At 37.9% G+C, this 20737-nt stretch overlaps 1 protein-coding gene across 1 annotated transcript in view; it reads left to right on the forward strand.

Annotated features, from left to right (window-relative positions):
- The first annotated feature begins 1548 nt into the window (after positions 1 to 1548).
- LRRC72 (leucine rich repeat containing 72) overlaps positions 1549 to 20737 on the forward strand; it is a 44580-nt gene continuing 25391 nt past the window's right edge. The window contains exons 1-2 of the mRNA XM_023507687.1: positions 1549 to 1707; positions 6740 to 6809. Coding sequence (XP_023363455.1) covers positions 1601 to 1707; positions 6740 to 6809 — 177 coding nt within the window. The 5' untranslated portion in view covers positions 1549 to 1600. The remainder of the gene's footprint in view (positions 1708 to 6739; positions 6810 to 20737) is intronic.

Consider the following 20737-nt stretch of genomic DNA (forward strand, 5'->3'; position numbering starts at 1 on the left):
AAATTTATCATTTTAATAGGTGGCCGCAAGATTTTAGATCTACTTTGGCTGCCTTAAATAAACCAAACACTTTGCAAAGTTGTGATCATATGTAGTAGAAGCTGATAGTTTAGAACTTTAAGTTAAAATCCCCGGGTGAAGATGCCTAAGCCTGATCCAATAGGTTTGTCCAAGCCCCAGATTCATCTTGTATAATGTAGTAATGAAAATACTCTATGGCAGTGGTTCTCGACCTATGGATCGCAACCCCTTTGGAACCATGAAAATATATTCTGCATGTCAGATATTTATATTACAATTCATAACAGTAGCAAAATTACAGTGATGAAGTGGCAACGAAAATAATTTAATGGTTGGGGGTCACCACAACATGAGGAACTGTAATAAAGGGTTGCAGCATTAGGAGGCATTAGGAAGGTTGAGAACCACTTGGAAATGATGAACCTGGGCCTAGGAATTCTCCAAAACCATAGACTCAAGGTGCTTAACAAGCAATGAAGGGAAGTTTGAGACTATAAATTTACAGCTGCCCTCCATCACGGTGATAGCTACAGATTCCTCCCTTCTTTCCATGTTTGTTCATCTACTAAATGTAACTCTTCTGCAAGTCTTCTGCTAAATAGCAAAACCACTGTCAAAATTTTGTAAGTTACATACAAAAGTGTATAAGTCAATTATCACTTCATCATTCCTAACAAATCCCAGCTGAAACTCAGTGAAGGTTTTGCCTCTGATAATTAAAATGTCTGTTAGATTTCAGAATTGCAATGATTAGACTTTTCACTTGTGTTATGTCCTGTTAGCTCTGCTCTTTCATGGCAAATTATAGACAGAATCTTATTTTTTCATATGGTTTTAGATCTTGTGGCCTCGAAATGTAATTTTGTAGTTTAGAAAGGAACTTAAGAAGAAAAAGCTAGTACTTAAATAGCTGTTGCTGGATTTGTATTTTCAAAACGAAACCTATGGGAATAAAAGATGCTTCTCCACCAAAAATTCCCACAGTGTCTGAATGTTAATAACTCATAAAAAATGAAGATGCTGTTGCTTATAAAGCAGGAAAATTTATTTATTTATTTATTCAGAGGAAAATGATATTTATTCACTTCTTTAGTCATTCATTTCACAATTTTTGAGAACTTACTGGCTGCCAAGCATAATGTGATAAGCCAAAAGGCAAACACCCATAATAACATACATTAAATCCTCCTCTCTCCGCCTCCAACCCTGATACTGAGTGTCTTCTATAAATGTAAGAAACATATCAAATACTAACTTTTCATGTTCAGGAAGAACTTAAGAGTAAATACTTAATAGACCGAATTTCTCTGCCTCCAGGAGAATTGAAACTTGGTTTTTGGTGTATGTATGTGTATGTACACATATACATTTTTTTCTTTCTGATAAATAATTATTTACGCACTTATGCCTAGAATTAAGGATAATGAAATTCAGTCTCAAAAATGAGTAAATAATATATAATTGTATTGTTGGTATTTACCAGTTTGGAGTGTTTGCTTCCATATTCCCTTTCCTTTTGATCTCCTTGTAGACATTATTGTTATTGACTGCAAATGCCTCAGTGTTTTTGCTCATTGGAATGTGGTTTGACAGATTAATTATATGTTATCAGGCAGTTGAAGATCAGCTAAAGATATATGGCCACAAGAGTGATGCTGATGTCTTTGAGTTGTTTCTTTCTAAGAAGTAAGTATATCTTACATAAAAAAATGAAAGAGTATTACGTTGCAATGTTTAATGGATTCAAACATCTTTTTCCATTTTCACCTCCCTGTTAGGGTTGTCAGATTCCAAATAAATATATAAAACATCCAGTTACATTTGAATTTCAGAGATACAATGAGTAAAATTTTCTTAGTAAAAGTATTTCCCGCACAGTACTTGGAACAGTAGTTGTTTCTCTGAAATTTACATGTAACCAGCCTCCTGTATTTCACCTGTAACCCTTTTCCCTGTGTATAATAATACTACCTTATTCACAGGGTTGTTGGGAAGATTATGTATGTGTGTTTGTAAAAGTTAGAGGAGGGCCTGCCTGATACCCAGTAAGTGCTCAAGCATTAGTCCTGTTAATGTTATTGTAATTATTAGGAACAATGGCTCATTATACTCTTCCTATAATAATCACCCCTATTATACTGCAGCTCCTCATATTACCTGTACTAGTACTTACAAGTAAGTAGGAAAACCCCTCCCCTATACTAACAAAGGGCCCTCTTTGATTCCACTGGAACTCCCCAAGGTGGCAGATGACAAAGTAGGTATTTCTACACAGTAGTTCTAGTACATGAGCTAGAACCCAGGTATAAGATGAAGAGAAAGTTGTGGGTAAGATTAGACTCTGACACCACAGTTTTCACTAGCCTATAAATGACACTGCAGTTGGCCTTTCATTAACAATGACCCTACTTCTACTCTTTCATTTTACTTTTACTTTTCTTAATACCTGTGCATTCTAATATTATCTTAAAATAGGCTTGACATATTTCTACTCATATGTAATCTTTGGAACTCAGCTTGTTTATAAAGTAAATGCCTGACTTTAAGAATGAATTGAATCACTTTTATCTCTCATGATTTAAAGAAATTCTTTATTAATAAACATATTTCTTTTATTAATAATAAATATTTACTTGTATAAGTACAGCAAAAAACATTTATCTTTGGAATGGCTCTGGATCTCTTGGTAGTAAGGGAATAAATATGTGATCAATTTGAAATTTTTAAAAATATATTTTTTAGCATAAAACAGGTATGGCAGAGAATTCTGGCATGTTTAAGGTCATGCTTTAACCCTTGATCAGCTAGTTTTACCATAACAATAAACACTTCATGTGGTCAAAAGATTGCATCTCTAAGCCTTTCATGATTTTGACCACTGTACACTGTTGATGACTAGGGTAAGTAGGTAACAATGGGAATAGCTTTACAACGCTACAAAAATAGAAATACTGATTCCCAACAGTGGGTAATTAATACTGTTCTTGCATGAAGCACAGCACTTTCTATATCCTAAGAATACTAACTCACCATTTAATCCAGCTGGGGACAAAAAATATGCCGCAGTCCAGAGGCCAATAAAATTAGCGAACTGGTTATTTGCCTAAGTTTCTGTTACTCCTGGAAAATGAGAAACATCGTACCGATGTCTTCTTGAGTGATAACAGAGAACATACACTAGGACAAGCTGTTGACATATTATTGTCAACATGAGTAACTGCCATTGTCAGTAGAAGAATTAGCTCTCATTATTTTTATTGGCTTCACCTTAGAATGCAACACCCATTATTGATTTAAGATGAGTTTTTGTACAGAATAAATACTTTTAACTTAAAGGAGTTAAAGTATCCTTAAAAACTGAATCATCTTATTATATTAACTAATCACTGACAATTCAGTAATTGGCGTTTACTACTATAAGAAAAGTAATGGTAACTTAGAAAAGTAATATAACTTTTATGGGAAATACTCTAAGTGAGGCATGAGACCCTCTGATGCTACCATATAATGATTGCTTTTTATTTATCACAAGGACAGATGAAGTTGATATACTATTTTTTTTCCCTTGAGATAGAATCTCGCTCTGTTGCCCCAGGCTAAAGTGCCATGGCATCAGCCTAGCTCACAGCAACATCAAACTTCTGTGTTCAAGCGATCCTTCTGCCTCACACTCTCAAGGAGCTCTCTCAGACTCCCAAGGCACCTGTCATGACACCTGGCCAGTTTTTCTGTTTTTAGTAGAGACAGGGTCTCACTCTTGTTCAGGCTGGTCCTGAACTTCTGAGCTCAAGAGGTCCAACCTTGGCCTCTCAGAGTGCAGGATTATAATCGTGAGCCAGTGCACCCAGCCAACATATTATCATTATTGTCCAATGCGAAAGGTAATGTGTGCCAAGGTCCAAGTGTTTCTTCCAAGAAACAGGGCATGGTGGGAGGTGAGAATGTATTATGTGTGTAAATTTCCTATGAAAAGTTGCTTTGGTGGAGTCTGAAATACTTTGTTATGCCAGGGAAAGACTCAAGGTCTAATGGTACATGTCAAAATGATATAGGATTGTGCTTGAAAAGTCTTCTTCTTTTTTTTTTTTTTGCAGTTTTTGGCCAGTGCTGGGTTTGAACCCACCACCTACCACCTCCATCATATGGGGCCGGCACCCTACTCCTTTGAGCCACAGGCACTGCCCTTGAAAAGTTTTCTGTATGAAATAATTTGAGAATTTTTTTAAGTGATAAAAGATTAAGAAAAAACTATTTCAATCCAAGGAAGGTGAGGAAGAGAATAAATGAGATAAAAAAAGTAGAGGCGCAGATGTTTTTTATAGAAGAATACCATGTAGAAAGAAGGCTGGTACAGTGGCTCACACCTGTAATCTTAGCATTCTGGGAGGCCAAGGTGGGCCAATCAAATGGATTGCTTGAGCTCAGGAATTTAAGACCAGCCTGAGCAAGAGCAAAACCTCATCTCTGCTGAAAATAGAAAAAACTAGACAGGCATTGTAGCAGGTGTCTGTAGTCCCAGCTACTGTACTTGGAAGGGAGGCTGAGGCAGGAGCATCACTTCAGCCCAAGAGTTTGAGGTTGCTGCAAGCTATGATGCCAGAGCACTCTACCAAAGGTGACAGAGACTCTGTCTTCATACATACATACGTACATTAGAGAAAACATCATTTTATAATCCCAAATTCATTTATTCCTTCAAGAGAGGACCATCAATTAAAGCTAATGCCATTGAGTAAATAGTTGTCAAGGAATAAGATACACATATGATCTCAGATTATTATCTCACATGACACAATTAGAAAATTTGTACTTTTACAATGGAGAGAACTGGCAGATAACTATGTTAACCAAATGACTAAATTTAGCTTCACCAGGTGTGAACACACTGACATTCACCTCCTGATATAATTCAACAATTACCATATAACTGAGAAGTAGAAATGATCTTCCTTGAATTTGTTCATTAAGAAGAATGTGAGGCATTCTGTCAAATTATCCCAAACTTCTCAAACAATCATTAAAGGAGAAAAAGGAAGATGATTAGGTTTTAAAAGACTAAAGGGTTATACTAACTGAAACTGCAATGCATGGAATTTAAACAAACTATAAAAGAAATGGTACACAGCTATGATTTAATTAAAAAAAGAAAAAGAAAAGAAATGTAAAGGCAATGGGGAAAATCTGAATATGAAGAGCATACTAGACGATATTAAATTCAATTTAATCTTCTTAGGTGCAATGACGGCATTGTGGCTCTGCAGGACAATGTCCTGTTTAGGAGATAGACATCCTGAACTATTTAGGCTGAGGAGCCCAGAATAAAAAAGCCTGCAACTTATTTTCAAATGATCCACCAAGAAAATTATCAACCAATAAATATATAATTTAGATAGAATGAGCGTAAGTGTGGAAATACATTAAAAATTATGACAGTTATGCAAGTGTTCATTATAATGTTCCTTTAACTTTTCCCAGGTTTGAAATTATTCAATATAAAGAGTGAGAAAAATTTATTTTGTTTAGAAATGTTGTTTGCATGCTTTAAAAAGTATGTATGTCTTCAGGCTCCGTGACCATAGCACAGTGGTTACGGTGCTGGCCACATACACCCAGGCTGGTGGGTTCAAACCTGGCCCTGGCCAGATAAACAACAATGACAACTGCAACAAAAAAACAGCTGGGCATTATGGTGGGTGCCTGTAGTCCCAGCTACTTGGGAGGCTGAGGCCAGAAAATCATTTAAGCCCAAGAGTTGGAGGTTGCTGTGAGCTATGACGTTGCAGCACTCTGCCGAGGGTGACATAGTGAGACTCTGTCTCAAAAAAAAAAAAAAAAAAAAAAAAAAAAGAGTATGTCTTCATAAAAGTTAGGAAAATTTTAGTCCTTCAGTGTCCTAAGATCAAAAACAATTGAGAGAATGTTACCATAAATGAATTAATATAAGTAATAAGAATTACATGAGTATTTTCTTGTGTGCTTCAGAAAGTTTCTGGTATGCAATATGTTCTTTATAAGTGTTTGATAAATAAACAGAGATATATGTACCTTGGTACCCACAGTTTCTGACCTGAGAAATAAAAGACCCATGCATACTCCTGGCCACATCAGTAAAATGTGCAAATATCCTCAGACAACACCTCTCCCCACCCGGCATCTGCCCCTTTGTTGAGTGAGCTACTTTAGCAGTAAGGACTAGGATAGCTAAGGTTTGACATCATTTCAGAAGGATGGATAATATTCTGACTCTATAAATAATAAACAATAAAGGGAAATTAGAGCACTTCACTCTATCTCTGTCTCTTGGAGTCCTGCAATTTCCATTAGTCCAGTCTGGCCAATTCCAGTACTAACTCCAAAGTGACAATCCTTCAGGCAACATTGAAGGAGTCAACTGTGTTTTTCACATTTACTTAAACTTCCAGCATCATCTTCACATTTCTCCCTTTACCCTTGATCCAGTAAAATTTGTTTTGAATTGAGATCCCAATAAATTCAGTAATACTGGGGTGTATATTTTTGCTAACTAGCTGACAAACTCTTAATCCAAATGAAGGAAGTGATAATGGTAGAATTCCAGAAATGAGCAGGTAAGTGTGCCAACAGTTTTGAAAGGACAGAGAGGACTTTTCTCTTATTCCAAAGTCATGTTAACTATGTGACCAGCTGTACATGTGAATTAATCGTTGCTGATGTTCACATATTTTTTTTTTCTTTCCAGGCAGCTGACAGAGGTCATGGATCTTTCTAGGTTTAAAAACTTAAAATACTTATGGCTTCATCATAACAAGGTAGTAGTATATATTATCTGTCAATTGCTAAAATTAAATTACTACCTTAATCTCTTGTCTTTAATAGAGATAATCCTTAAAAGTGTTAATATTTAAAATTTAAATTTAAGTAAGAAACTGATGTTTAACTATATATCTGATAAATCTGGCATATATATCTAGTATATACTTTATGTGTGCATATATATATTCACATGCCTATACATACAGACACACACACATTACGTTGAACAAGGACAATCTGTGCGATGCTATCAGATTGCACTTTTACTTTTTTTTTTTTTTTGAGACAGAGCCTCAACCTGTCCCCCTGGGTAGAGTGCTGTGGCATCACAGCTCACAGCAACCTCCAACTCCTGGGCTCAAGTGAGTCTCCTGCCTCTGCTCCCAAGTAGCTGGGACCACAGGCGCCTGCCACAACGCCTGGCTATTTTCTGGTTGCAGCCATCATTGTTGTTTGGCGGGCCTGGGCTGGATTCGAACCTGCCACCTTAGGTGTATGTGGCTAGCGCCTAAGCAGCTTGAGCCACAGGCGCCGAGCCTGCACTTTTACTTTTATCTCTCATGTTCTGTCAAAACCGCTCTGTGAAGGCTATTCCTTCCCAGGCTTGTGGCAGAACACTTGGATAGTCTCATGACATTTTTCATCTCAGGTAATACAAAATCTTACAGTCCATTTGTGTGAAAGTAAGTCATAGTCTCACTTCATAATGGGAATCTTCATTCACAAGTGAGTTACTCCTTAACCAGTGAGAGGTGACAGCTGCTGGCCCTGCCTACTGTGTTACCTATGTGGTGTGATTGGCTGTTTTCATCTCCCTCACCTTCTCCCAGTCTTCTCCAGGTTTGGTATGGAAAGGGGTGGTGTTGTGATACTGCTGGTACTAACAGATGTTCAAAGTTGATCCTTCTCTTTATGGGTTACTCAGAAGCTTCCCTTCTAGGCTTCTCTAACACTGAGTCCTCTTCAGCAGCTTCTGCTGACCTCACCTCACCTTCATTCTAGGGCTAATTAACAACTGAGAGTCTCCTGGCTTTGGCAAACTACCCCCTTTGACAGAATCCCTGGTTAAGTGCCCCAAGTCGACATTCCTTTAGTGGTCCAGTTCCAAAGACTCACACACCTTTGCTCTTGAGTGAGAGGTCAAGAGGATTAGTACCACCTATATGCTACCCAAACTGATTTGGCTTCCTTAGGAAGTGTCAAGCACCAGGCCACCATGTCCCCAACTAAGGGAACATATCTCATGGTCACTGAGTACAGTCTTTGGAGCTTCTTTTAGAGGCTAGGGTATAGGAGGCAGTAATGGCGGCCTGAGTGTAGGACTCCAAGCTTTTCCCAAGTACAAGAGCAGGACTAAACTAAAATTCAAACCCAGATGGTCATTACAAGTTAGCTAATCAGTAAGTTGTTTTCACCTTTCAAAAATTCAGCTTTCCAATGGCTTGTATTTTGTTCCTTATACAGTACACTGAGAACCCAATATTAGCATTTTAAATTTAGATTTTTGAACATTAGCTAATAAAAAAAAAATAATTTGTGTTTTCAGCAGTAGTCTGCCTGTTGAGCAGTAGTCCAGACTCACAGCACTGAATCTTTAAATAGCTATGTTTATGAAAATATTTCAATATTTTATTGCATTTTTAGTCTCTTAAAAAAAAACTGAGTGGAAAAATGGAAAATGAAAGTGCTCTAGTATTAACTATAAACATAAACCTCATAATTTCTGGGAGAACAGCACAAATACCTTCAAGGCCCAGGCGGCTAACAATGGAAAGTGCATGCACCAGTGAAATGGAAAGTGCATGCACCACTTAAGAGCGTAGGAGTTCAAAACTCTCTTTAAAAAACACTCCGCCACAAATTATCCTGGGTCACACTGTGCAACTTCTGATTAGAAAAACATGGAAATCATCAGGCACAGCAACAGTGACTAATTTTTGTTTTTAGTGGGTGTTCCTTGTGGTGTTTGATGGTGTTCAGTTTGGAAGGAAAGAACGTGTACAAAAGTTGGCAGTGTGTCCAAAGAGAGAAGTGTAATTAAGGATTTTATAATATTTTTCTGCTTTCTTTCTGGCGGTGGCTATCGTGGGACCTCCCACCACTCATTGAATGTGCACACACTTGCCTTGCAGAGGCCTCGTGCACTAGGAAGGGACTGCATGAGCTATCGACTGCGCTGCCTTCTTTTGTTTTGAAAGTGGTTGAAGCAGGGAAGGAATGCAACAAGATGCTGAATTATTTTCTTGCGTTTGGTTATTTGTGTGAAACAAACTATGTTATTGACAAAATCATCATCACTTACTTTTTTTCTGTGAGAAACAGACTTCTTTTGTCCATGAAACACTGAAAGGATATCATACCTGAGACAGGACTTGAGTGACCCTGGAATAGGTGAATCACCTACAGTGGGTTTTCTTTTTTTAATTTTTTAACAAATTTCAAACTGATGTGAGAGCACACACCATTAGGTGACATTGTTTGCATTTGTAAAGTCCAAGTTGTAGCTGTTCCTTCCACCCAGGGACTGTGCCATAGACAGGCAATTGTTCCCACTCTCTCTGCTTCCTCTTCTCCCTCTCTCCTTCAGTTGAGGTTTTTTCTCATGTGATCGTGTTGTTGTTAATCTACAAGTTTCAAATGAGTATTGAGTACATGTGATGCTTGTTTTTCCATTCTTGTGATACTTTACCTAGGAGAGTATTTTCCAAATCCATCCAAGTTGTAACAAAGGATACAAAATCTGTACCTTTTTATGGCTGAATAGTATTCTGTGGTATACATATACCACAGTGTATTAATCCATTCATGTGCTAAAGGGCACTTATTGACCAGTAATTGGTATTAAATTGCCTGAGTATTCACATTCCATCAAAAATTAGTCTTATTCAGATCCTAAACTCTACGGGACATATTGACTACTATAGAATTTCATCAAAGTTAATACATAAAATTTTAATTCTGAGTTCTTGAAAATCTGTTATTATGCCAGGTTGACCACCAAGAAGATATTATGCCACTTGTAGAAATGTGGACAATTGTGGTGGAAAACATTAATACTCAAATATGAATATAAATATTTAGAACTGTAACATTTTGTTAAGAATGATCTGAATTAATGATCAGCATTGTTCTCACATTAGTGATTATCTTTTTTTGAGACAGAGCCTCAAGCTATCCCCCTGGGTAGAGGGCCATGGCATCACAGCTCACAACAACCTCCAACTCCTGGGCTCAAGCGAGTCTCCTGCCTCAGCCTCCCAAGTAGCTGGGACTACAGGTGCCCGCCACAACGCCCAGCCATTTTTTGATTGTAGCCATCATTGTTGTTTGGCGGGCCTGGGCTGGGGATTTGAACCCGCCACCTTAGGTGTATGTGGCTGGCGCCTTAGCCGCTTGAGCCACAGGTGCCGAGCCTCATTAGTGATTATCTTAGGCTACTAAAAATAAAGCAGCAAGAGTTAAACAATGTGAACACATCTTTTTTTGTTTATTCACTCATTCAACCCACAATACTTATTGAGGTCTGTGAGGACATTATTGGGTTGTCCATTATCTCCTTTTCCCTATTTAAGAGAAATTTGAGTTTGGGTTTTGTACATTCCCCTCCCCCCCATTCTATTCAAGCAGGTGGTCCAGGGGTGGATTCTGAGCTGTCTAAACCCATCAGGATAATTCCACCCTCCTGGGGAGTGACTAGTCTATATAAATGGACATATAACCCCATTGGAATGGAGATGTGAGGGCACATCTGCTGGGAGCCTTCTAGGACAGGTTTCCAGATTCGTGAAAAAGAGCAATAGAAGAGAGGTTCCTTGTTCCCTCTGGAGGTTTTCTTGGATGTGAAGGCAAGAACTATCCTGCCAAGTTTCTGAATCCAACATTTAGAGAAAGGCAGAGCCCAGAGAATCAGGGTGTTACCAAGACTTGAGGCTCTCACAACTTCTGGTCTTGTTGATATGTGAGATCATTAATGTTCTTATTCTATGTGCCAATTTGAGTTGGGCTTAGAAGTTGCTTGGAGCCCAAAGCATCCTACTTGACATAGCTTATTCTTCTGCTTGTTGTGCTACTGACAGAATATAACAGTAAATGTGATGACCTCTGTACTAGTGATAAAATTAAGATGGGCAGAGAGAGTGGCTCTGCTCCTGGGGGAGACACTGGATTTGTAAACTGCCTGGGATAAGGGAATGCAGTGGTCTTTGGAGGCAAAGAGTTTAGTTTGTTGAGTTTGGAACTTAGTATGCTAAAAAGATGCATACTTCTCCTGGTCATTATTTATCAGCTGAACCTGGGCTAGCTGATAAAATAGGGAAGGACCTCTAATGTCCCAACTTTCCTACGTTTGCCCCGGCAACCCTAGTCCCTTCATGATGCTCACTGAGTGCTGGTTTTCTCCTCCTACTGCATAGATATTCACTGTCCTGTGACTCCTTTGGGGAGCATGTTTTCCTAATGTCTCCTAATTTAATCAGTGGACGGCAGCTGCTCTGAGTTCTACAGTCTCCCTTCCTGGTCTCATCCTCTAAGGAGCCTAACCTGGAGAATTTCAGTCCTCAAGTTCATTCTTTCCCACTTTTCATGAGAGGGTTTGGCTCAGATACGGAAGCTAGGTGATGTGCATTGTATACATTTACATGACACATACCTATCATCTCCTTCTTTCTTGGCTCATTACTTCAAAAATTTTCTTGTACAGGTGTCCAATAATGAGTTCTGCGTTCATATTACTGTTGCCACAAAATGTTCTGTTTCTGGAATTACAGAAATACTTTAGTCTATTTCATTTTGTCTCAGATTAGAATAAGCACGTGATGGAGAACCTGTATAAAGCTTCACCGGACAACTATCCAAATAGGAATCAGGGTTTCTGCTGTGCGGCAGAAACCAAAGAGTTAATACATTTTATAAACTCAGTTTAAATGAAAAGGCCTCTTCTGGCAAAGTCATTGTTTATAAACATAATCATGTAAATAATAATTGAAATGCTTGTTAATATAAATAAGTATGAATACTGAAAATATTTATTTAAATTAATAATAACATCACCCACACTGACCAGAGTATGGGCAGATAAGAATTAATGCTTTAAGAACATTCTTGGGCCCATCCTTCTATGCTGTTAAGATATGTTGCTATTTCCTAGCTCCAGGACATGCAGCACATATTAAGAATTTGGTAAATACCACAGACTGATGAATTTTAGGAAGAATATAGGTGTAGAAAATTAGCAAATCATAATTCAAAACTTGAAATAACCATTTCTAATGTGCCAGTACAAATATCTGAGAAAGAATTCTCTGACTGAAGTACCTTTTTAGACAGTTTTACAATATGCTTTGTATCATGGAATTTTGTTGTTGTTGCAATTTTTGGCCAGGGCTGGGTTTGAACCCGCTGTCTCTGGCATATGGGATCAGCACCCTACCCTTTGAGCCACAGGCGCTGCCCAAGTAGCATGGAATTTTTGTTGGCCTTTTTAGTCAGATTTATTTGTGGGTTTGGGGGGTCTATATATAGTTATTCATTCATTTATACATACTATACCTTGTTCTGAAAAATCTATTTAGAGCGGTACGAACTCCGTGATGGGGTGTAAGACCTATTAAAAAACTAAATCCACTAGTATACATTCCATACAATTGGGGCTCTTAATGTGTTTCTGTCACCTGAGGGCAACATTAGTTATATTTCTCATGTCAACTTTTTTCAAAGAATTATTTTGCCAAATATGCAAAACCTCCTTAAAAAAGAAAAGCAACATAAATAATCTAAACAAGGCCTCACTGCATGGGTGTGAAATTTGAGGATATGTTCAATATATGTCTACTGATGATTATAAATGACTTAAATAAGAAATATAACCTATTTTTAGAAAGTGGACAAATATTTTAGTAACTTGGAAATGAGAGGGGAAAACATGAGAATAAAAGTTTGTTTAGATTGGTTAAAAATAGTTACTTCTGGATGTTTTTAAAGCAGAGATTTTAAGTACTATTCATACTTTAAGCTAAGACAGAAATGAATGCATTGTTTTAATCTGCTGGACAAAAATACTATAAAAAAGAAGTTAGGAATCTTAAAAGTATATTGAATTTTTTTCTTTTTTGCTCCTACATAATTCATTATATGTATAACACTACAATTGTCCTCAACTAATACATAAAGTTCTATGTAAATTTAGAAAACATTGTGATTTTAGTACCCAAACATATAATAATACACCCTTTTAATGAACATATAATTATAGAATTATTCATAATTTCACCATGTTGTTTAATCACTGGTCAATGGGGTTTTTGTCCGTAAGGTTTTCAATCTCCCTACTACTGACTTTTTCATCTGGATAATTCTTGACTTGGGGGTGAGGCGTGCTGTCCTCTGCATTTTAGAACATTCAGCAGAGTCCCTGGCCTCTACTTGTTAGTTGCCAGAAGACTCCATCTAGGAGTGGCAAATAAAAATATTTCCAGACATTTTCAAATGTCCCCGCTCCTACTCCCCACTGAAAATCACTCAGTACAGAAGACAAAATGATCCTTTTTTTTGTTTTTTTTTTAATTGTTTGGGATTCATTGAGGATACAAAGAATTAGGTTACTCTGATCGCATTTGTAAAGTCCCTCTTATAATTGTGTCCCGCCCCCAAGAGGTGTGCCATACACTATGACCCCTGCTTCCCCCTTCCCCCCTCTTCCCATTTTCTCATTCACTTGCCCCCTAACCTTGTATTAGATCATGACAAAGTGATCTTTGGAAACCTAAGAGAAAACATGTCACTCTTCTGCTCAAAATGTCCCTGGTTTCCTGTTACTTTCAGCCAGTTCTTACAGTAGCCTACAAAGTTCTACACAAGTTGGGCCCCTGATTATCTCTCTGACCTCATTACTCACCATCTCTCCTGACTCACACTCATTAAAAAATTTTACAAAGTGGTGGCCAACATGCAGAAAAGATTTTGTAAATATTTTGATTTTAAATCTTGAACCTGGAGGATAAGAGATTTGAACTGCCTATGAAAATCAATAATCTGTCATAGTTAAATTAGAACTCTGCTATTAACAGAGCTTATGCCTATTATCCTAGGACTCTGGGAGACCCAGGCAGGTACATTGCTTGAGCTCAGCAACTCAGGATCAGCGAATAACAGCAAGTGAAAATAGAAAAATTATCCAGGCCTGGTGGCATGCACCTACAGTCCCAGCTACTCAGGAGGCTGAGGCAGGAGGATCACCTGAGCCCAGGAGATTGAGGTTCCAGTTAGCTGATGATGCCACTGTACTCTGCCAGGCAAGGGTTGGGGGCAAGAATCAAATTCAGAAAGTTGCAGGATCAAAGGGAGCCATGATCAAAACCATGCCACAGAGCTAGTTTTCCACAAACACTGTTGAATTTCCAAACAACAACAGAAGTGCCAGCTTGCACTCTTGGTGTCACCAGCACCAGCCAGTGGACACATCTGACATCATCACTGCCACCATTTTCTCTGCTAATAAACACAAGCATTTTTGTCTCCGTCTGTGCTACCAGAATTAACTCTCAACTGTCTCCACTTGTTTGCTTTAATAGTTCTTGATTTGAAGTTAAAAGTGACTACAATCGGGTTGGCTTAGCCTCGGTCGTGAGTCAACTCCTGGCTGCTAGCTATCTGGAAGAGCAAATATCTTACAAAATGAGAGTAGGGTCTAACTCCCACCGAGACCAGGTGGGGATTCCTTGTATCATGGGAAAGGATTTAGATGCTGGGAAGCCCCCAAAATATAACAGTGTCTCCCACTTTGTATTAGATAATGTTTAGAAAGCTGAAAATCAAAAGAATAGCACCAGTATCTGTGTAAATAATTTCTTCCTAGAATGAGTATTTATGTCATAAATCAGTATTGAACTCAAAGTTAGCTATGGTTCTGTCACTAACCAACTACAAATATTAGCAAATCACTCTTTAGAGCTATGCTTCTTCTTGTGCAATATGGGGTATTCTTCCTCGCTCTTTCTGAGGTCTTGTAAAAGAAATGAGGTACCATGTAATCTAATCAAAGAAATTTACACATGGTAGTCAAAGAATAAATATGAAGACCCAGTTTCTCATTTTTCTTATTTTGTTGTTAACAGAGCTGTATGTGCAGACAATAATGATTTAAGAAATTAGCTAGTTCTACCAGTTGCCAACAGTCCTATACACCCTCCACCACCAGATGCAACACATTTCAATTCTTTTAAGTGATCTTTTGTTATATTGTCAGCATTTCTCTATATCACTTGCTGGTATTGCTACTATTTCTTGACTTTTCCCTTTCAGACAAGAGCTATTGAGTTCCCACTAAGGAAGATGAGGACGTCGTTCTTTCTCTTTTCTGTCCTTCCACCACACATATGCATAGTTTCCATTCCCCATTCTCCTGATGTGGTTGCATTATAATTTGGGTTAAATCCATATTCACTGGTTATATTGTTAAGTCAAAATATGCTCTTCAGAGCTAAGCTATGTCCTAAACTTTATTTGTCTTTTATTGTACTTACTCCAATTCCCTGGAGTTTTCTTTTTTTGTTTGCTTTTTGTTTTAGACCAAATTGTGTTTCCCCCAAATTCATATGTTGAAGCTCTAATCCCCAGCAACTCAGAATGGGACTGTATTTGAGGATAGGACATTTAAAGAAATAATTAAGCTAAAATGGATTATTAGGGTGGTCCCTAATCTAATATAACTAGTGTCTTTATAACAAAAGATTAGGCGAGGTACAGAAAGAGAGGCAGAGACCAAGAGGCGACATGCATGTATAGAAAGGAGATGATGTGAAGACACCAGAAGAAGACAGGAAACCAACCCTGTGGAGACCTTGATCTGGGACTTTTAGCCTCTAAAACTATGAAGAAATAAGTTTCTGCTGTTTAAGCCAACTAGTCTGTGGTATTGGTTATGGCAACCCCAGAAAACGAATAAACTTTATATGAGCAATTATCACTTACTGGACCCAAACTCTCTTCCAGTTGACCAGATACATTCCATGCATTTTGTTATTTTTACTTCTTGAAGAACACTGTGCAAGACTTTCTTACTTGCTCCAATCTCAACTTTTGCTTTGCGTGCCTGTCCACAGCCCGAGTCACCCTTCGTTCACCACCCTGGGGATTCCCTTTTCTCTTGTTCCCTATCCTGCCTGTCTTTCTTTTTTTCTGGATTACATTCTGTAGTGGCTTTCTGAGAAAGGGTTCCACATGGTAATTTTTCAAAATGGTGCTTTCTTGCACTTGTCAAATTTGGGCCATTATTTTGGCATATTCGGTTCACTAGCATCCCTCGTGTTGTTTTTTGTTTATTTGCTTTTGTGGTAAGAATGCTTAACATGAAATCTACTCTCTTAAAAAATATTTAAGTGCACGATACCATATTATCAATCATAGGCAGTAACTTGTATAGCAGAGCCTTAGAATTTATTTGTCTTGCATAACTGAGACTTTGTACCCATTGAGAGGTATTTCTCCTTCCCCTCTTGCCCCTGGCAGCCACCATTTTCCTCTCTGCTTCTATGAGTTAGACTATGTGAGATACCTGGTAAGTGGGCTCATGCAGTATTTGCCCTTCCTTACTGGCTTACCTCAGAAGTATAATGTCCTCCAGGTTCAACCACGTCACAACTGTAGGGTTTCTGCCTCTTTCTCTCTGGTTTTTTTTTTTTTTTTTTTTTTTTTTACTTTCAGATTAATATTAGGGTATAAATGATTAGTTACAATGTTTGCATTTGTTAGATAAGGCCCTATTGTAGTTGTGTCCCACACCCAGGAGGTGTGCCATATACCTTTACGTTGTGCCCATTAGGTGGGAGCACACTAATTCCCCCCCTCCTTCCCTCTGTCCCCAACTTGAATTAAATTGAGTTTTTCTTTTGTGTGTGCATATTAGTTCATCTATTGGCTTCATATTAGTATTAAGTACATTGGATACTTGCTTTTCCATTCTCGTGATACTTTATGAAAGAGGATGTTCTCCAAATCTATCCAGGTTAATGCAAAAGATATGCTGAATAATATTTCATGGTATATAGTTAACATATTGTCTTTATCCACTCATCTATTGATGGACATTGGATTATTTGCACCCCTTGACTACTGTGAATAATGCTTCAGTGAATGTAGGAGTGCAGATTTTCTCCTCTAGATCCTCAAGAGGAATCACAGGATTATATAGTAATTCTATTTTTATTTTTGGAGAAACTTCCATACATTCTTTCCTAGTGGCTATACTATTTTACATTTCTAACAACAGTATACCAGAATTCCGATTTCTCCACATTCTTACCAATAGGTGTGAGGTAATTAAAATGTGTATATATTTTTTTCTTTTTTTCTTTTTTTTTGCAGTTTTTGGCCAGGGCTGGGTTTGAACCCATGACCACCTCTGGTATATGGGGCTGGTGCCCTACTCCTTGAGCCACAGGCGCCACCCTAAAATGTACATTTTATATTATCTTTTTTTGTTTCCAGGACAAAATATCTTCTCTAATCTCTCTGAGCATAATAATGACTGTGGCATTGCTGTTGCTTCTGTTTACATACATCTATTTTCTATAAATTATTCTTATTTCATTTATTCCTTTGGATCTCTGTGTTTCATGGCAGAATTCTGCCTCACATGTTCTTGGCTAACCTGTTATATCTAAGATAACAATCTAAAATATTCATCAGAAATGCTGAGCACATGTGATTTGGGCTGGTCAACCGTGAGCTTCATTGTAGGGTTATTCGGCAAGGCAGAGTTTGAGGGAAAACTTGATATTAGTGTTTTGGGGGTCTTTCCTGTTGGGATGGTAAGAATCCCTAGAAAAGTCTTTTCAATCTCTTCCTCCAGTGATAAAGACTTGACTTCCAGCATACTAAAGAACAAGCTGGGAGAAAGAACTGGCAATTCTCATCATTCAGTGTGCATACATCCCTGTAATCCTCCTACTTTCAGCATAGACCTTCTACCTTCAGCTCTGCCTGATGTCTAAAGATGAGATACTCTGTATTTTATTCTATCTAGGGAATAAACCCCCAGTCGTTTGGTGTGATAAAGGAGACTCAGTTGCCTAGCAATAGATTGGATGCATTCTTTAGGAACGGAATTGCTTATTAAATAATTTTCAGTAATACTTGTTTAATCTCCTCCCCTTTACCTTTACCCCCAGTTATTGGGTCTGTTACAGCCCTACCACATTCATTGCCTGCTGTTCAAGAGGGAGCCAAAGCATTGAGACAGTAGGAATTAGAGCAGAAAAAGAGAGCAGGGAAACATTTCAGGCGCCATGTGAGGGAACAGGAGGAATTTGTCAAATCACCTCCTTGAGAATTTGGGAGAAAGGGTTGTTAAATATAGTTTGGCAGGCAAAGGGCTATGCAGTTGGCTCTGCTTATCAGCAGGGGATGAACTCATAGGTTTGGGATGCAGAGGTCTTCCCAGTGGGGATATTTCTTGGGTAGGGGGTTCTCAAGGGTGCTGGATCCATTTCTGTACCTATCCACAGGTCTTGTTGGCATCAGTAGGTCTTCTCAGAATGCAGAGTCTGAAAAATACTTCAAAGATCAATCTTAGGCTTTACAATCGCAATGTTTTCTATAGGAGTAATGCAGAAGTCACAAACCTCTGTCAGAGAGGATAAGGCCATTAAACAGTAACCAGTAACAGAAGTAAGGGAATTAGGGAACAATGGTTGGTTAATTTGTAGCTATATCTATACTTTCATAAAAATCAAACTTTGATTAATATTTATACTTTGTGAGTCTACATTGGGGTTTTATTTTTGTTGTTGTTTGTTTTGTTTTTTGAGACAGAATCTCACTCAGTCACCCTGTGTCCATCTCGCAGCAACCTCAAACTATTGGACTAAAGAGATCCTCTTGCCTTGGCCACCTGAGTAACTAGGACTACAGGCACCTGTCACAATGCCTGGCTAGTTTTCCCCATTTTAGTAAATATGGGGTCTCACTCTTGTTCAGACTGGTCTTAAAATCCTGAGCTCAGATGATCTCACCTGCCTCCTCACTCTTCTAGAGTCTACATGGTTTTAATATAGACTGTTTTAGGTCTTTTTAGAACATTGCGGTATATACAGATGATCCCTGACTTGCAATGGTTCAACTTACAATCTTTCAATTTTAATAGAGTGCAAAAGTATTCTATATGCTTTTCCACTTAGAAATGGATGGGAGATGTAACTCCAACCTAAGTCAAAGAGCATCTGCATCAGGTTCAGGATTTGGATTTTTTATTTCTGTTAATTCTATTACCATTTGACCATATGCTTTCTGACTTCCAAAGTTTTATATTATATTTATCTCACTTCTTATTCTCTCTGTCCTTATGCATATGCCATTTAAAACAATAATGTTACTGTTAATTTAGATCATTTTTTGAATGAAACAAAATTAGATGTGTGTTTAGTAGCTTGGATAATTGAGTTCAGGAACATATCTTAGGAAAAGTGCTACAATACGTCATCACTGAAGTTCAATATAGTCACCCTGGAATTACTTCCCTTTGGAAGCTATGCACTGATACCCACACTTAGTCCACCCTTCAAAGTATTTTTTTTAGGATATGTTCTTGAACTTAATTGTCATACTTCATCAGACAGTTCTGATCGCCATTCCAGAAAAAGTTTCAAAATTGCTTTGAAGGGTGGACAGTGCATAGCTTCCCAAGGGGAATATTCAAAGATGACCATGGCAATATTCAGCAATGAGGTATGTAGTACATTTTCCAAAATGAGTTCACAAACTTAATTGGCTGACCTCATAGATTCTAAATATTTAATCAGAAGTCACTTTCCTCACCTATACAATCTCATGTGTATAATTTTTAAGTCTTCCTACAAATCTAAAGTTTTACTGTCTTTCACAATGACATAAAATTTTGGAGCCATTATTTATTTTGGTAATACTACTTGTATTGAATGTACATAGTCCCAGTGATATAATGAAATATATATTTGGTCTTCGTCCCCACTTCTTGGCATACAACTTCTAAAATCTTTAGACTTTTCAAGTGTTTATTATATGCTAATGAATTGGCTGATGGCAGGCAGCCCGTGGGTAGCTTCAGGATGGGGGCTAGTCTTGGGAAGATCAAGGCAGGAGTGGAGGATTGGCACATCAGCCCCACCCTCTCACTTCTAAGGAGGGTAAAGGGGTAGAAGTTTAAATTGATCACCAATGGCTATTTAAGTATGCCTATGAAAGAATCTTCCATAAAAGTCCAAAATGACTGCATTCAAACAACTTCTGGGTAGCTGAACACATAGAGATTCCTGGTAGGAGGCACATCTGGAGAGGTCATGGAAGTTCCACTTCCCCTTCTTCATCACTTGTACTATGCATCTTTTCATCTGTATCCATTGTAATATCCTTTAGAATAAACCAGTGAATTAAGGATTTCCCTGAGTTCTGTGAACTGCCCTGAAAAATTAATCAAATACAAAAAGGGGGGTAAAAAGAACTCCAATTTATAGCTAGTAGATCAGAAGTACAGGTAAAACACCCTGGGGCTTGTGATTGGCATCAGAAGTGGGGTGCAGTCTTGTGGCACTGAGCCCTCAACCCACTATCTTTAGACTGATAGTGTCAGAACTAAATTGTAGACAGTCAGCTGATGTCTGCTGCAGTATTGATTGCTTGCTTGTGGGGAGGAAAATACCTATACATTTGGTCACAAAAGTCTTCTATGTTTTGGCATGAGAGTGGAAGAAAAGCAGTTTATTTGTTTTAACTCAGTTCTCAAAGCTGATCTTACAAGCTGGTATCTTAAGGAGCTGTTATAGAGCATCATTTAAGGGGCACTCAGAAGTTTCCTCAGATCCAATTTATTATTCAAAATTATCTAAAAGTCAACAATTAGTCATTGATCATAATTCTCTAATTTAAAAGAAATACCCTGGGATGGCTAATAATC

The sequence above is a fragment of the Otolemur garnettii genome, unplaced genomic scaffold (assembly GCF_000181295.1).
Source record: "Otolemur garnettii isolate 467f Iridium unplaced genomic scaffold, OtoGar3 scaffold00005, whole genome shotgun sequence".
NCBI classification, from domain to species: Eukaryota; Metazoa; Chordata; class Mammalia; order Primates; family Galagidae; genus Otolemur; species Otolemur garnettii.